The sequence below is a fragment of the Gadus morhua genome, chromosome 6 (genome assembly GCF_902167405.1).
Source record: "Gadus morhua chromosome 6, gadMor3.0, whole genome shotgun sequence".
Taxonomy (NCBI): Eukaryota; Metazoa; Chordata; class Actinopteri; order Gadiformes; family Gadidae; genus Gadus; species Gadus morhua.
In genome coordinates, this window is record NC_044053.1 from 32501 (window position 1) to 49935 (window position 17435).

At 53.7% G+C, this 17435-nt stretch overlaps 1 protein-coding gene across 1 annotated transcript in view; it reads right to left on the reverse strand.

Moving 5' to 3' along the window:
- Positions 1–9927, reverse strand: part of LOC115545558 (mannosyl-oligosaccharide 1,2-alpha-mannosidase IC) — a 38397-nt gene extending 28470 nt beyond the window's left edge. Inside the window, exon 1 of the mRNA XM_030358848.1 lies at positions 8441–9927. Coding sequence (XP_030214708.1) covers positions 8441–9010 — 570 coding nt within the window. The 5' untranslated portion in view covers positions 9011–9927. The remainder of the gene's footprint in view (positions 1–8440) is intronic.
- Positions 9928–17435: the final 7508 nt, after the last annotated feature.

Below are 17435 nucleotides of genomic sequence, written 5' to 3' on the forward strand. Positions count from 1 at the left end.
CACACAAAGAGAGGTACACAGACACACACAAAGAGAGGTACACACACACAAAAAGAGGGTTACGCACACACACACGGCACAAGAAGAGGTACACACACAAACACAATGAGAGGTACACAGACACACAAAGAGAGGTACACACACACACACGGCACAAGAAGAGGTACACACACACACACACACACACACACACACACACAAAAGGAGAGGAACACACGGTCCTCAGAGAGGCTGCGTGCTCAGAGAGCTACGTAGCAGCTGGCTTAGCGTTAGCTGCAGCCCCCCTGCAGTTGTGAAGCGGTGAGTTATACGCCGTTATAAGTGTTGTTGCTAGCGGCTATCACGCTAGGTACCCGCCTACATGCAGAGCTGCTAGCCCGCCGCGGTGCGCTAATGAGCGTCTTAGCACTCGTTAGCTAAATCCCTTCATGCAAGGCCTCAGACTGTCTCACAGGTAGACGGGCTATACTGAGACTGTCCCTTGAAACACACACACACACACACACACACACACACACACACACACTGAGAGAGAAATACACAAACATACATATACAAAGAGAACCACCCACACTAACACCCACACACAGCCAGGCATTTTTGAGCAGATCCACCCTGGATTACACACACAGGCGAATCAGGACTTGTACATCTGTTCCTTGTTCCTGCTGTTGGATTGCTCTGTGGTCGACTCGTTTTCCTCGATCCCACCGAAATCCCTCAAGAGATAAAAACACACACACAAACAACCAGGCACACACACACACACACAAAAAAATAAAACACGCATCTCCCCAGACAAACACACAACCCCAAAGACATGCTCTCACACACACACACCAAACACACACAGACAGACACACAACCACACAAAACCATAGAACACCCATCTCCCCAGACAAACACACAACCCCAAAGCGATGCTCTCTCACACACACACCAAACACACACAGACAGACACACAACCACACAAAACCATAGAACACCCATCTCCCCAGACAAACACACAACCCCAAAGCGATGCTCTCTCACACACACACACACAGCCCCCCTCCCCCTGTCTCCGCTCCGCCTCCGAGGCCACCACCGCCTGCTCCTCATTTGCTTGCGCCACGCAGCCTCCACAAAGACCACTTTGGGGGAACAAGGGTTTGTGGATTAGGAGGTCGTCGTGACTCAGCTGAAACCCGCTCACACGTTCCCCGCCGCCCCCCGGCCACGGGCAGCGGCCGGGGGGCAGCGGACTCAGAGGTCATACCTCAATCTACCGCCATGTTCAAAGGAGTGCAAAGGTCTCACCCCACAGGAGTCTCACCCTCACAGCCGTCTCACCCCACAGCCGTGCTCCTTAATGACCTGTCTCTGTACTGTCTAACCCCTACCTGCTCCTTAATGACCTGTCTCTGTACTGTCTAACCCCTACCTGCTCCTTAATGACCTGTCTCTGTACTGTCTAACCCCTACCTGCTCCTTAATGACCTGTCTCTGTACTGTCAAACCCCTACCTGCTCCTTAATGACCTCTCTGTACTGTCTAACCCCTACCTGCTCCTTAATGACCTCTCTGTACTGTCTAACCCCTACCTGCTCCTTAATGACCTCTCTGTACTGTCTAACCCCTAACTGCTCCTTAATGACCTGTCTCTGTACTGTCTAACCCCTACCTGCTCCTTAATGACCTGTCTCTGTACTGTCTAACCCCTACCTGCTCCTTAATGACCTGTCTCTGTACTGTCTAACCCCTACCTGCTCCTTAATGACCTGTCTCTGTACTGTCTAACCCCTAATGCTGAGAGGAGCTGAGCTCAAAGCAGCAGGATGTGTTCCTGCTTGTTGCTGCCCCCCTGCCAGCCCTCCTCTGGTTGGCTGGGGGTGAAACCAGCCTGGGGGGCCAATGCAGCTTCCTGTTCTCACCCAACACATGGAGAGAGAGAGAGGGGGGGAGAGAGAGAGAGAGAGAGAGAGAGAGAGAGAGAGAGAGAGAGAGAGAGAGAGAGAGAGAGAGAGAGAGAGAGAGAGAGAGAGAGAGAGAGAGAGAGAGAGAGAGAGAGAGAGAGAGAGAGAGAGGAGCAGAGAGAGTCTACAGCGTTGGACTCTCTGTTGAGTCAAAGGAATTCACTCACATTTATGATGAAGTGGTTATTTTATGTCACCCCTTCATTTTGAATCTAAAAGCACTGAATGTAAATCAGGTCAACTGATTTACAATCAATCTTCTCAGCGTATCCATAGTAACAAATCCAGCACAGAGCTCGCAGACGGAGCTCAAACGAGAAAAAGAAAAAAACCGACAGACGCACATTTAACAAGGAAGACAATCAGAGGAGCATCCTCTCATCACCGCAGGAGAGGGGCCGTCACGCAGGGTTTACCGGGAAGGGTTTCGGACGGGGTCGGTGGTCGGGGTTGTAACAGTCAAAGTGTCTCAATGGAGGTCTACCTGGTTAGCTAGCTGCTCGGCGGGTCTGCCCACACGCTGACACCGAGGACGCTAAACGCCCGACGCGAGCCTGATGGCGTGGCTCCCGAACCTAGACATGGTATCCCCGCCCGTTCTGCCGGCGGTTTGAGTCCGCCCTGCAGAAGGGTCTGGAGAAGAGCAATACACTTCTCTCTAGTTTCGATCCAAGCTGGCTATTCCCCCGGCGCGCTATTGGCTGGGTTAACACGATGACGACAGGGAAGCGACGGCAAGCAGCCATTCGCGTACAGAGTCAGTTGACCTGGGCCCGTTGATCACGCCTCTTGTGCTGAAGAAAATGACAGCAGCTTCCTCAGACCAACGAGCAATCTACGACATGGAGCTTGGTCTACCCCGAACCATCACTACCCCAGCCTGTGCCCCGTCATACCCCCTCCAGGTCTGAGGGGCGTGCGTCTGAACAGCGACGCTTTGATGACGGAGGACTGTGATTCCTCTGGTGGAACCCCGTCTGACCCGACCCGAGGCGATGGCGTCTCCTATCCTCGCTCTGCCGACAGGGAGATCAGTGGCCCCGCGCACCGCGCCCTCCTCTGAGTGACAGCTGCGTTTGAAGCCTGCTTCCTTCCACTCTGCAATCAGCAGGAAGGAGAACTTCTGAGGGCTCGATGGATTCCCAGAGATCCAAGGAGTCGCGACTTCAGCGCCGACTTTAAAGAGGAATCGGCGTTCCCGTTACCGTCCAAAACAAGTTCCCCGGACCTGTCACTTACGGTCGGCCTCCACTTAATGACGGCGGGGGTGAGGGCGCCGCGACGCACACACAGTCGTTCAGAGGCCATTAGTCAATCGGGGGGGGGGGGGGTGGGGGGGTCAGTCCAGCCACAGAGTGCTGATGGAGAGAATCACGGTCGCCAAGGTCTCCGGTGGCCGGCCTGGGAGTGGCCGATCCATAGTGCAGCGTGGGCCGGCCACAGCTCCTCATCAAAGCCTTAATGGAGGTAATGAACAAAAGAGGCCCGATCGGACGAAACACTCGTGTAAGCATTTAGCTAATTGAGGGGCCCCTGCTAATGAGTGGCCCTGGCCCCTGATCCATCCTTCCCAGGGCCTGCCTGGAAACATCAGTACAAGCTGAGGAGGACTTTAGCTTTACCCAACAGACACTCCAAACATTCGGAGAAGAACAAGAAGAATCCGAGCCGTCGATGTAAACAGGCATACCACAGAATTATGTTTTTTTATTTATAAACTAAACCAATTAAAACCTTAAACTACTGAGTTGGGATTCCAATAGCTACCTCACCAACGAATATCTGAATATCCGGGCTCATTAATCTTAAGTAAGAATAACAACAACAGTACTACTACAGTGTGTAGCCCCAGTAGCTTCTACATTATGTAGCTCTTGTAGCTTCTATACAATGGTAGCCAATACGTAGCTCTAGTTGCTAATATATTACAGTAACTAGTAGCTAATATACCATATGGATAGCTCTGCTAGCTGCTACACCGTATATGTAGCTCTAGTCGCTAGCTGCTATACAGTATATGTTGCTCTAATAGCTGCTACGGTGTATAGCTAGCCCTAGTAGCTGCTACACGAATAGGTAGACCTAGTAGCTACTATACAGTGTATGTAGCCCTAGTAGCTGCTATATATGTAGCCCTAGTAGCTACTATACAGTATATGTAGCCCTAGTAGCTGCTATATATGTATGTAGCCCTAGAAGCTACTGTACAGTATATGTAGCCCTAGTAGCTGCTATATATGTATGTAGCCCTAGTAGCTACTATACAGAATATATAGCCCTAGTAGCTGCTATATGTAGCCCTAGTAGCTGCTATATATGTAGCCCTAGTAGCTGCTATATGTAGCCCTAGTAGCTGCTATATGTAGCCCTAGTAGCTGCTATATGTAGCCCTAGTAGCTGCTATATGTAGCCCTAGTAGCTGCTATATTTAGCCCTAGTAGCTGCTATATGTAGCCGTAGCAGGAGTGTTTGGCTCCGTTGACCCATAAATCGGCGGCGCCCTGGCAGGAGGTTCTGCAGCTGAGGGTCGGTGACCTGAAAGCATTACGGTGGTCATTGGTGCTCTTTAGCTGTCCTGGAGAGATGCACCCAGACAACAGGGCTAACAGGCCTGAAGACACAGACAACCAGACAACCAGACAACCAGGCTACCAGGCTACCAGGCCTGAAGACGCAGACAACCAGACAACCAGGCTACCAGGCCCGAAGACACAGACAACCAGACAACCAGGCTACCAGGCCTGAAGACACAGACAACCAGACAACCAGGCTACCAGGCCTGAAGACACAGACAACCAGGCTACCAGGCCTGACACAGACAACCAGGCCTGAAGACACAGACAACCAGGCCACCAGGCCTGACACAGAGAACCAGGCTACCAGGCCTGAAGACACAGACAACCAGGCTACCAGGCCTGAAGAGACAACACTGCTAACACAATAGCCCTTAGGAGACAACAATGATAACAAGACAGACCTGAAGAGACAACAACACTGACACAACAGCCCTAAAGAGACAACAATGCTAACACAACAACAACAGCAGCTGGAGCAGTGAGCGGGCGAGAGAGGCAGGAAGTCCTATAAAAGGACAGAGTGGGGGGGGGGGCGGTCCGCATGCTAGAGGGGGGAGAGAGGGAGAGAGAGAGAGAGAGAGACACACATTCTCCACGATTGGCAGAGTACAAGAGAGGAGGAGGGGAGCCCACAGGGCACTCCGAGGGGGTCTGAGAGCACTGTTCCTGACCAATTAGGCGTGAATAAAGAAACTTAACTGGGGGGCCTCTCTCTCTCTCTCTCTCTCTCTCTCTCTCTCTCTCTCTCTCTCTCTCTCTCTCTCTCTCTCTCTCTCTCTCTCTCTCTCTCTCTCTCTCTCTCTCTCTCTCTCTCTCTCTCTCTCTCTCTCTCTCTCTCTCTCTCTCTACAACCATTGAGGACAAGGCCAGCAGCATTCCACCCCCCCTCCTCCTCCTCCTCCTCCTCCTCTCCCCCCCCCTCCTCCTCCTCCTCCTCCTCCTCCTCCTCCTCCTCCTCCTCTCCCCCCCCCCCCCCCCCCCCCCCCCCCCCCCCCCCTCCTCCTCCTCCTCCTCCAGGTAGCATTAAGACTGTGTTTCGATGGACTGGTTCCACCCACCCTCCCACTAAGGCCACTGGCTGAATGAGGTCACCAGTGGCCCAGTGAGTGTCTTGTTGTGGCGCTACGTGTTCCCATGATGCACTGCTTCGAGGCAGATTGTCACACTGACCCCCGACCCCATTACCTAAACCCAACCATCTCAAACCATCACTAATCTCCTTAATACCCTATAACCAATCAGGAGCCTGCGTGGCACCAAGCTAATGATGTAGGGAGGGGAGGGCAGGCCAGGGTCATCCAATCACAGACCAGCTGCTAATCCTACCTTCTAAAAATAACCCTCTCCTGTTGGACCTCCAGACTGTCACTCGGTCGGGACTTCAGACCCCGATGAGGGGTGAGGGCCTCAAGGACTGGGTGCACTTCAAACGATCTCACACACACACACACACACACACACACACACACACACACACACACACACACACACACACACACAGTGTGCTACATTTACATCGATCAGGGGGCTTTTATCCAAAGCCACTTCCAATAATTTCTCAGAAGAAAGAGAAACAACAATATATTTCTGTCGGTACAGTAAAGTGCCAAGCACTAACAATCGGTAGGCTAACCCATTCCCCGTATAAAACACAGACAGCTAGGATAAGATGATACACGCTACTGAGTACTATTTTTAAGTGCCAGACCGTACAACATATATAAGTACATCTAGTCAGTATGTACTACTTGTTGTGACGTCATTATTCAGGCGTTGTCTCGCTCTGGGCAGTGCGTTCGTGTTCGGGGCCCGGTCGGAACGTACTGGTGGAGAACCAGTTCACCGGGGCTGGAGCCCAGCGCCTCCCATCAGGCTGCTCTCAGAGAGACGCAGGGTGAAGCCCCGCAACGGACCGAGAGCGGAGGTGAGGAGATAAATTCCCCTCCCTCACTTCCTGTCCCTGGGCGACCCCGGCCAACATCACTTCCTGTTGCCATTTCTTGCACAGCGCTATCTGACACATCAATCACGTTAAACATTGCTCATTACACTCTTCAGGACACCTTGTTAAACCCGTTTTAATATTAATGGATTAATGAATATTAATATTAGTTTGAACTATGATGCCGAGGCGGGCAGAGATTGTTGTTTGAGATGCTGGAGATATCGGAATAATTCCTGCTAGAGAGAGAGAGTCGTTTGGTTCAGTACTCTCATAAAATGATATCACTTACAAGCCGTGTGTGTGTGTGTGTGTGTGTGTGTGTGTGTGTGTGTGTGTGTGTGTGTGTGTGTGTGTGTGTGTGTGTGTGTGTGTGTGTGTGTGTGTGTCAGCTGAGGACAAACAGCTGGAACTGCAAGGTGATCTGACTGAAACAGAATGAATTGTGGGTTTTTTTGACTGCGGTGGTTCCGCTAAAGCCGTCGATAAGTCATCTCAACTGTCAGCACCCATCCCCATGCCCATCGGACATGTTGAACAGTATCGACTGTCGAACTCCTTTCTCTGGTCTCAGCCTGATGGGACCCCAACATCATCAGCATGCTGGCAATATAGACCACACATCAACACACTCAGTGATTAGTAGTTCTCTCCAAACTCTTTGTTGTTTCTTTGTACACCTGAACTTTACAGTAGAACACTCTACACCTGTACTTTACAGTAGATCACTGTACACCTGAACTTTACAGTAGAACACTCTACACCTGTGCTTAACAGTAGATCAATGTACACCTGAACTTTACAGTAGAACGTGGTACATCTGTACTTTACAGTAGATCAATGTACACCTGAACTTTACAGTAGAACATGGTACATCTGTACTTTACAGTAGATCAATGTACACCTGAACTTTACAGTAGATCACTGTACAGGCTATACTTTGCAGTAGATCACTGTACAGGCTGTACTTTGCAGTAGATCACTGTACAACGGTACTCTCCAGTAGATCACTGTACAACGGTACTCTCCAGTAGATCACTGTACAACGGTACTTCATAGTAGATCACTGTACTTCATAGTAGATCACTGTACATATATACTATGTTGCAGTGCACGCTCTGGTTGGTTTCCGGTATTGCAGGAACGTACGATTGTCGTGGGGGTTTCTGATCAGTGGATGTGACAGATGGGCGTGTCCCTGAGCACGGTGCACGTGCAGCCAGACCTGCCTGTCAGAGCCGACGTCCTGCCAAAAAGTGTTCTTACAACAGAAACATTAATGTCTGAGCTGCCAGAGGTGGTGCTACAGGGGGTGGAGGATGAAGAGAGACAGAGACAGAGACAGAGAGAAGCGAGACAGTGAGAGGGAGAGAGAGAGACAGAGAGCGAGCGAGAGACAGAGAGAGACCCATGCTGGCTGCTTGTTCAGCAGACCAGAATATCTTTCTGTGTACCCAACAGAAAGAGACGAGAGAGACAGAGAGCAACAGAGAGAGACGGCTGGCGTCCAAGAGCAACGGGCCAGCCTGGCTGCGTTGCTTTAAGTGGCTACAGATGTTAGCCACACACACACACACCAGCACGCCCCCATCAAACTGCAAAATATTAACTGTACACTACCCACTTATCGGAACGGATGATAACGGGTCTGTAACGGTGAGATGCATGATGCTTCTTGTTCGTTAAACGGGTTCTGTGAGTCTAAACACAAAACAACGGATCACCTTTCGGGTTACAACCCGGGAACACGTCCGAGCGTTCATCCCCACACCGCCGTCAGGCTTATAAGACACACAAACAAACACCTACACGCACACCACCTACACTTACACCTGCACACACACACACGCGCTCCATCGCTACCAAAAACATCAGCAATGATGAGCGTTCAGCGCATGTAGTTCTCTAAGATCTACCAGTTCAGAATAACTAGTAGACATGTGGACCAGGACCGGAACGCGGCCTACCTCTCGGACTTTGTCGCGTCTCTCGGCGGTGTGGGGGTCACTCGGACGGCCCATGTCCTTCCCCAGCGGAGCCTTCAGGAGGCACCTCCGGAACGTGTCGTAGCTGAAGGTATCCGACTTGTTGGGGTCCTGGTTGGAAGCCGTGGACCTCTCCGAGGCGGACTCGGTCCTGGACCGGGAGGCGGTCTGCTCCTCTGTCGCCACGGCCCCTCCGTCTCCCCCCGCAGCGACCGGCCGGTCCTCGGTGCCCGCCCCCCGGGTAACGGAGGGGGCCTTACGGGTGAAAGGTCTGACCTTAGTGCTGGTGGTCTCCCCCTTGGCCGAGGAAGAGGCCATCCCCCGCGGGGTGTCCGGGTCCTTGGCTCGCTTCAGGTCGTTCTCGGAGCCCACCGTGACGGGCTGGGTCTCCGTCCTGGATAGGAAGATCCGCTTGAGGCGGACCGAGTCGGGCAGGAAGAACAGAGCCCCGAAGCACAGCGTCACCAGGCCGGACAGGAACAGCAGGAACACGAACTTCTGGGAGAGGCGCAGACCCGGAGCCGAGACCCCGGGCAGCTTCCGGAACACCATGGTCCGGGTGGGGGACTTCTGTCTCTCCTGGTCTCTCCTGGTCTTTCCTGGTCTTTCTCCTGGTCTCTCGTGGTCTCTCTTCTGTCCTCTCTCCTGGTCTGCTCGCAACAGCACCAAAAACTTTGTGGTGTCTCTCTATCGATTGGCTGTCCGCTCCCTGAAGGTTCCGCCCGCCGTCAGCTGAGCCGTCATCCTCCGCCCTCCGCCCCCATCACCGGGGATCAGCGGCGGGATCAGAGACACACGACGAGCCCCGAGCACCGGTCTAACCGCACCGCCGAGGGTCGGAACACACCGCGGGCGGAAGATCAGCGCCACGCGGAGGGGGGGTTGGCGGGGGGCTGGTAGTCGACCACCGGGACGGACTTCCTCAGGAGATAACCGCGCGATCGGATCGCGTCGCTCGGGCCTCTGAACTTGGATTTGTTTTCGCGTCGCGTCGCGTCCGAGGCGTGCGAGGCGAGCGAAGCGTCAGCAGGACGACGGTCGGGGGGCGACGACACGCAGCGCGCAGCGCACCACCGCGCTGCCTCTCGTAGCGATCCACGGCGCGCGGAGCCTCTGGATCATCTCCCGGAAGCTCGCGCCGAATACCGACCACACACGCACGGGGCTCTCTCCGGTGCGCCGGACGGATCACGGTGCAGCCCGGTGTTTATCCGGTACAGTTGTTTGAAATGGACGCGTGTGCCGCTCTCATGCCGCTCTCCCGCCGCGTCTCCGTCGCTCGCGGTGGAATCAGATTCCTGATCGCGAAACGCAAACAAAGGATCGGTTTGTGCGACGCGGTGTGCAAGTTCTCCTCCTGTCCGTCACAGAACCGGTGATCGCGGAGAACAGCCTCCGTACTCCGTTCCGACCGGGATACCGCAGACACAAAACGCGTGTACGTCCGTCAGCCTCCGCTAGCGCGCGCTGAGTGAGAGAGAGAGGGGGGGGAGAGAGAGAGCAGAGGAGAGAGAGGAGCGAGAGACACTGAGGGAGAGGAGAGAGAGAGAACGACCGTCTGATGCTGCTGATGCTGAGAAGGCAGGCGGTCGATGGTGATGGATCCCCCCCTCCGCCTTATCCCGACGCGGAGGGGACACACACACACACACACACACACACACACACACACACACACACACACACACACACACACACACAGTTCTGAGGTAAATGGGAATATTCTGATGTCTCCATCAAACCACTGGTTCCCAGTAGAGTGAGAACATCTTGAATTAAACAAAGTGCTGTGGACCAGACCGGACCGGGACCCCCTAGACCAGGCCCCCTTAGAGATCCCCTAGAGACCAGGACCCCCTAGAGACCTCCTAGAGACCCCCCTAGACCAGGACCCCCTAAAGACCCCCTAGAGACTAGGACCCCCTAGAGATCCCCGAGACCAGGACCCCCTAGAGGCCCCCTAGGGACCAGGACCCCCTAGAGACCCAGAGACCCCCTAGAGACCCCCTAGGGACCGGGACCCCCTAGAGACCCCCTAGGACCCCCTAGAGACCCAGAGACCCTCTAACCATCAACCAGACTCCTCCTCTCTGCTCGGCGCCACCAAGCTGCAACGAGAGGGAAACACGTCCTCCTGATGAGGGCCCGGGCCAGGGGCCACCGAGCCAGGGGCCGGGGGCCACGGAGCCAGGGGCCACGGAGCCGGGGGCCACCAAACCAGGGGCCAGAGAGCCAGGGGCCACCGAGCCAGGGGCCAGAGAGCCAGGGGCCTGAGCCGACCCAATGCTGAAGCAACACTTCTCCTCATCATGAGGAACGGTCTGGGACTGGACGGCCAGACGCTGCACTCTGTCCCTTAGTGTCTGCATTAGCATGTGGGCGGTGGGGGGGGGGGGGGGGTAAGGAAGATGGATGAGGGCGGCGGGGGCCATTAGCATCCTCTCTCCATATCAGAATAGCTCGGTTACACACCAATGCGCACGCAGACGCACACACACGCGCGACGGCCTCACGCTGATACTTGGTCCCGTCACGCTGTAACGTATGAGGTCATGATGCTGTTGTCCAGGGCAACAGGCCCCGCCCCAGCCCCAAGTCGTCCTATTTGCGTCCTCAGGGGACGTCACATGACACGATGTCCCGGACGTCCCCCATGGACTCCAGAGGAACTTTAATCATGGAGGGGTATCTGCCCCAAGACACACACACTCTCTCTCCCTCTCCCTCTCCCTCTCTCTCTCTCTCTCTCTCTCTCTCTCTCTCTCTCTCTCTCTCTCTCTCTCTCTCTCTCTCTCTCTCTCTCTCTCTCTCTCTCTCTCTCTCTCTCTCTCTCTCTCTCTCCCTCCCTCTCTCTCTCCTCCCCCCCTCTCCCTCTCTCTTCCCCCCTCTCTCTCTCCCTCTCCACCCGCCCCCCCCCCCCCTCCTCACCCATACTGAGAACACATTTATGGATCTTCTTGTCTGGGCGGCTCAGAGCTGTTAGTTAGTTTTCTTTTTGTCTTCTCTCTCTCTCCGTCCTCTGACCTCTCGGTGTTCGGCTCCCGGGGATCCGGATCAAACCAGAACTCACTTCTGTAGCCTGGCGTACACACGGCCCGAGGTCCGAGTCATGAGTCAGCGCTTTCCTCTCTCCCTCTCTCTCTCTCTCTCTCTCTCTCTCTCTCTCTCTCTCTCTCTCTCTCTCTCTCTCTCTCTCTCTCTCTCTCTCTGTGAGGGACCTGTTGCCACGACACCAGTGAACACGTCCTCCCCCCTCGTATCCCCTCTTGCCTCCCCCCTCACGGCTGCAGAATGGAGGGGGAGGACAGACGGCCGCCGCCCGCGTCTCCATGCTTTCAAATTAAAAGTCCCGCTGATCGCCCTTACTGCCCCTCAGAGAGGCGGAGCTAACCGCACTGATGAGGCCGCCCGGATGGTGGATCCCCCAGGAGGACCTCGCTACCTCTACCCTACCTCTGCTGAGGCTCTGGAGGCTAAGGCCCTGGAGGCTGAGGTCCTGGAGGCTGAGGCCCTAGAGGCTGAGGTCCTGGAGGCTTAGGCCCTGGAGGCTGATGTCTTGGAGGCTGAGGCCCTGGAGGCTGATGTTCTGGAGGCTGAGGCTCTGGAGGCTGATGTCCTGGAGGCTGAGGCCCTGGAGGCTGATGTCCTGGAGGCTGAGGTCCTGGAGGCTGAGACCCTGGAGGCTGATGTCCTGGAGGCTGAGGCCCTTGAGGCTGATGTCTTGGAGGCTGAGGCCCTGGAGGCTGATGTTCTGGAGGCTGATGTTCTGGAGGCTGAGGTCCTGGAGGCTGATGTCCTGGAGGCTGAGGCCCTGGAGGCTGATGTTCTGGAGGCTGAGGCCCTGGAGGCTGAGGTCCTGGAGGCTGAGGTCCTGGAGGCTGAGGTGAGGCCCAGACGTCCCCTGAAACAGACCTCAGCGGGTGTGTGTCCTCTGGTGTTTGTCAGGAAGCCAAGTCATACCTGGGGGGGGGGGGGGAGGGGGGGGGAGCCTCGTTCCTCCGCTGACAGCTCCGTTCATCACCAAGATGGACGACGGCCACGGGGAGGGTTACGGGGAGGGTCCTCACCGGGGAGGGTCCTCACCAGGGAGGGTCCTCACCGGGGGTGGGGGGGGGGGGGGGTTCTGAGGGATCAACTCTGCATTCGGATTCAATCTGTTGTGACGGCGCTTTAAACGTCTTTCTGACGTCCACAGAGTGGGGGTGGGACGGGGGGGGCGGGGGGTGTTAGCGTAGCAGGACAGCTCCCGTAAGGTTCTCCTGAAAGGAGAAGTCTTTAATACGAGCGGCACAGAGGCTAACTAAGAGCTAGTGTGTATGCTAATGGTGAGAGCAGCACAGAGGCTAACTAGGAGCTAGTGTGTATGCTAATGGTGAGAGCAGCACAGACGCTAACTAGGAGCTAGTGTGTATGCTAATGGTGAGAGCAGCACAGAGGCTAACTAGGAGCTAGTGTGTATGCTAATGGTGAGAGCAGCACAGAGGCTAACTAGGAGCTAGTGTGTATGCTAATGTTGAGAGCAGCACAGAGGCTAACTAGGAGCTAGTGTGTATGCTTATGGTGAGAGCAGCATGTAAGCCAACGGGAAGGTCGTATGCTAAGTGGTGATACTAGCATGGAAATCAATGAGGATTTATCACCCGGCCTAATCGACAAGGGCAGCAGAGAAGCTAGCATGAAGCTAATGCATGGGCTCAGTCGTCTGTTGGTCTATGGGCAAACACACACACACACACAAACACCTCACCGAGGTCACTGCCCACTTTGCTGCCACGCCCCCTCCATGAGGCCACCGCCCACTCTGCTGACACGCCCCCTTCATGAGGTCACCGCCCACTCTGCAGACACGCCCCCTCCATGAGGTCACCGCCCACTCTGCTGACACGCCCCCTCCATGAGGCCACCGCCCACTCTGCTGACACGCCCCCTCCATGAGGCCACCGCCCACTCTGCTGACACGCCCCTCCGTGAGGTCACCGCCCACTGTGCTAACACGCCCCCTTCGTGAGGTCACCGCCCACTCTGCTGAAACGCCCCCTCCATGAGGTCACCGCCCACTCTGCTGACACGCCCCCTTCATGTGGTCACACGTGGCCCCGGAGTGCATGAGGATGTGGCATCGAACCTGCGACCTCTCAGCAGCGGAGGATTCCTGTGCAGAGAGTGTGGTTACATTGAGGTGTTAGACTGACGATCGGCCTAGGTGTTGGTTGTGGTCAAGGTCTCACACACACACACACACACACACACACACACACACAGTGGCTAAACGTTTCCATTAGCTCTAGCACCGCTACATGGACACCAGGAGAGTCTCTCTCTCTCTCTCTCCCTCTCCAACGCGCTGATTGAACGCGAGCTGCTCTCCACTTATTTACGGTTCAGATTAATGACCACAACATTGTGCTGCTGTGTTTAGTGATGGGAGGGCGCCACCTAGCTGTCACACGGGAAGCTGCGTCTGTGAATGTAATATCCTACCGTCAGGGTGCATAATAGGCTATCGATCGCATCTCAAACCGGCCGGCATCTTTATGGGTTACTTGATTTTAAATATATTTTCATCATTTTATGAGAAACAGCAAACCGTCGCCACCCTCTGAGGTGCAGAACCTTAATAACGAGAGCAACAAGACCACTTACATAATGGGCGCCCACCACTCCGGCCGTTAAAAAGCAATCAAGAAGTTAATCAACTCGAGGGCCGTCATGCAAATAGCAGCCAATTTATTTCCGCCCGCTGAGTTGCGCACCCCGAGGCCCCAAGGGCCCCTGGGGGCCTCGCTGGGAAACCCGCTGGAGCAGATGAGTCAAAACGATTTCACAGCCACAAAACACGAGTAAATAAAGCGAGGCCGGGAGAAGTTTGAACACTTTTTTTAACTATATCTAAATACTGAATCGTAACATCCTCTATGAGCTCGAGTCAGAAACGTTGTTCCTCCCATGGCCCCGACTGCACATGCGCGGTGGAGACTGCCATAGAAAAGGCGCCACAATGAGGTTTTGTTTAATGGACCAATTAACAGTTTAATGAGCCGACATGAGGGATGGGGAGACGGACGACTGGACACCCTGCGGCGACGCCACACAGCCCAGATGATCTGGAGCCAGTGTCACGACGTGACCTTACAGCTGTTCAGGGGCTCGAACCCACCACCCACCGGCTCTCATTCAGACAACTGTAGAAGAACGTTCACATAATTGTAGCACCGTATTCATGCAGATTGTCCCGATTAAGAATCGAGTAAACGGCCCAGAAGCATCAGGCCATCGGGCTGATGAAGATGATGATGACCTCCATTCACCACCAGCTGCCAACAGGATGCGAACCACAAATAAACGAGCGGAATGTGAATAAAGAATAGACTGCTATCCATCAGGGACGGTTTACATGGAGCTGGGTCCGGGAGCCAAAGGCTTTAACAACCCAGCAGGGGGAGTAGCAACGGCCGTTCGCGTTTAGAGAAAATAAACCAAAGGAAGGAACCAGGATGGGTCGCGCGGCTCTTATCATGTCGGCTCTAACATGCAAATCGCTTTCTGCCGGATTTAGGAAATGTTATTAAAACCTGCCAGAGGAAAACGTCAAGCTTGTCGATTTAGAGTCTAGTAATAATAGCCTTATGCTGTACAAAATAAAACTGTTCAATCTGTAGGCCTACTAAGCAGAACTTGTTGTGATCAACTCGGTGTTCTGCGGGGCAGCGCCCCCTCTGTTGGTCGGTCTGGGAAGCGCGTGTTGAACCTGCTGCAGAACCAATAATAAGACATCCACAGGCAGTACAGTCAATAGGAGTATAATATAATGAGTATGAAGCCTTTCCCGGATCACTCCTTCCTCCAGGCAGGGACCCGCTCTGCACTGGGAATGGTATGTCAAGGGGGACAGTGAACCGACGGCGGGTTAGGTGGTCCCGGAGTTCCCCTCTGGACCCATCGAGTACATCTGAGGGTGTCTTGTTTGCGTTATAACGTGATATAAACATGAGGTATAACGCTAGTTAGTTTGATACCCTATAGGTCAACCAAGTACTGCCCACCTAACTTTAGTGGCTCTTCCAGCTGAGTAAGGAGTGAAACACGGAGTGAGACATCATGTACAGCTTTATTTGGTGGATGACTGCTGGTTCAGCAGAATGAGCGCACAGTTACACGCATGTTTACTCTGTACATTACCCGTCGGGACATTTCGATTGAGGAACATCTCTTTTTTTTATACAATTCTCTTTATTCGTATAGAAAATAAATAAAAACATTATTGCGAAGAAGTTTTACATTTTCTTGAATCACAGCGATAAGCTTAAACCCAAGGGGTCACCCCGACCCCCCGATGATGCGGCGTGGGGAACCAATGAGCACAGACCTCATGAGACAAGTAATGTCAAGAAGACTCGGCTAAATCCGCGGCCGCGCATGCGTAGTGTAGGCCGGTGCTACTAGCGCCCCCTGTGGCGCACTCCTCCCTACGCGCTCATGTGGATGAAGGGAGTGAAGAGACGGACAGAGAGAAAGAGGCAAAGAGAGACCGACAGACAGACAGACAGACAGACAGACAGACAGACAGACAGACAGACAGACAGACAGACAGACAGACAGACAGACAGACAGACAGACAGACAGACAGACAGAGAGAGAGAGAGACAGAGAGAGAGAGAGAGAGACAGAGACAGAGACAGAGACGGAGAGACAGAGACAGAGACAGAGAGAGAGAGACAGAGACAGAGACAGAGAGAGAGAGAGAGAGAGACAGAGAGACAGAGAGAGAGAGAGAGAGAGAGACGCACGTCTTATCAGAACAGTCCTGGACGTGAGGAGCCACACAGGTCTCTAGGGACAGGGTGGACGGCCGTGTGTCGGTGTATTAACGTCGTACTAAGAGTCTGGAACAGTACTAACTTAGTTAAAGGAACACTTTAACGAAGTGTATAGAAACAACCCCCCGCGACGCAACCAGTAGGCTACCGCATGCACTAACGAGCTGGTCGGGTTAATAATGTTATCTGGGTGGGTGGGTGTTCATTCAAGTGTTAGTTCATAGAATAAATCACACAGTTACACTCAGAAGCACTGGACAATCATAACGTATAAAAAATAGTTTCGTTTGCAGTATAATTCTCTAGGAGTCCGTTATTATTACATATACTTTGATTGGTGCACATTCCGCCCGGGTGTGAACTCTGAACGCCCCCACCAGGGGGCGGCAGAGCGGATGGTCACATGCCAACGAGACGCGGTTACAGTTTGATAAGAGTAAAAACAATTTAAAAAAACACATGAGTAACCGATCAAAGCACATGTAGTGATGTAAAGCACACGAAAGTAAACAATAAATCATACAATCATATGTAAAGCACATTAAGCATTAAGACTTTGAGATACATAAAATCAATAAAAAGTCCCAGAACGCATTCGGTGTAAAGCACAGTGAGTGAATGAAGCCAGCCGATAAACCCACCTGCTCATAGACAGGTGAGGAGAGAGAGACGGGTGAGGGGAGAGTGAGACAGAAAGAGAAGTCAATACGTAACAAAAGGCACAGTGATGTGGGGGGGGGGCTACGCTGAGGACTGTTGAAATGATGAGGAACGAGTGACTCTTAAAGGAATGCTATCGACGGCGTGTTGGGAGATGGAAACACAGCCTTGGTCGGCCCTCTGTCCCTTCATTAATAATAACAAACGTGTTTTCCACGAGGGAATCCATCCCATGTCCTGTAGCGCACACACACACACACACACACACACACACACACACACACACACAATGAGGCTGAGAGAGAGAGATGAGTTCTCTGTAACATGACCCCACAGGTTCCACGAGAGTACAGCGGTCAAGGTTCAGAGGTCAGAGGTCAGGGTACAGGCCAGAAATCAACACACACACTTCTCTGTCCAGATATTTGCCCAGAAGTCCTTCGCTGGATTTGAACAGAGCGCAGCCATCAGACCTCCGTACACTGGTTCTACAGGGATGC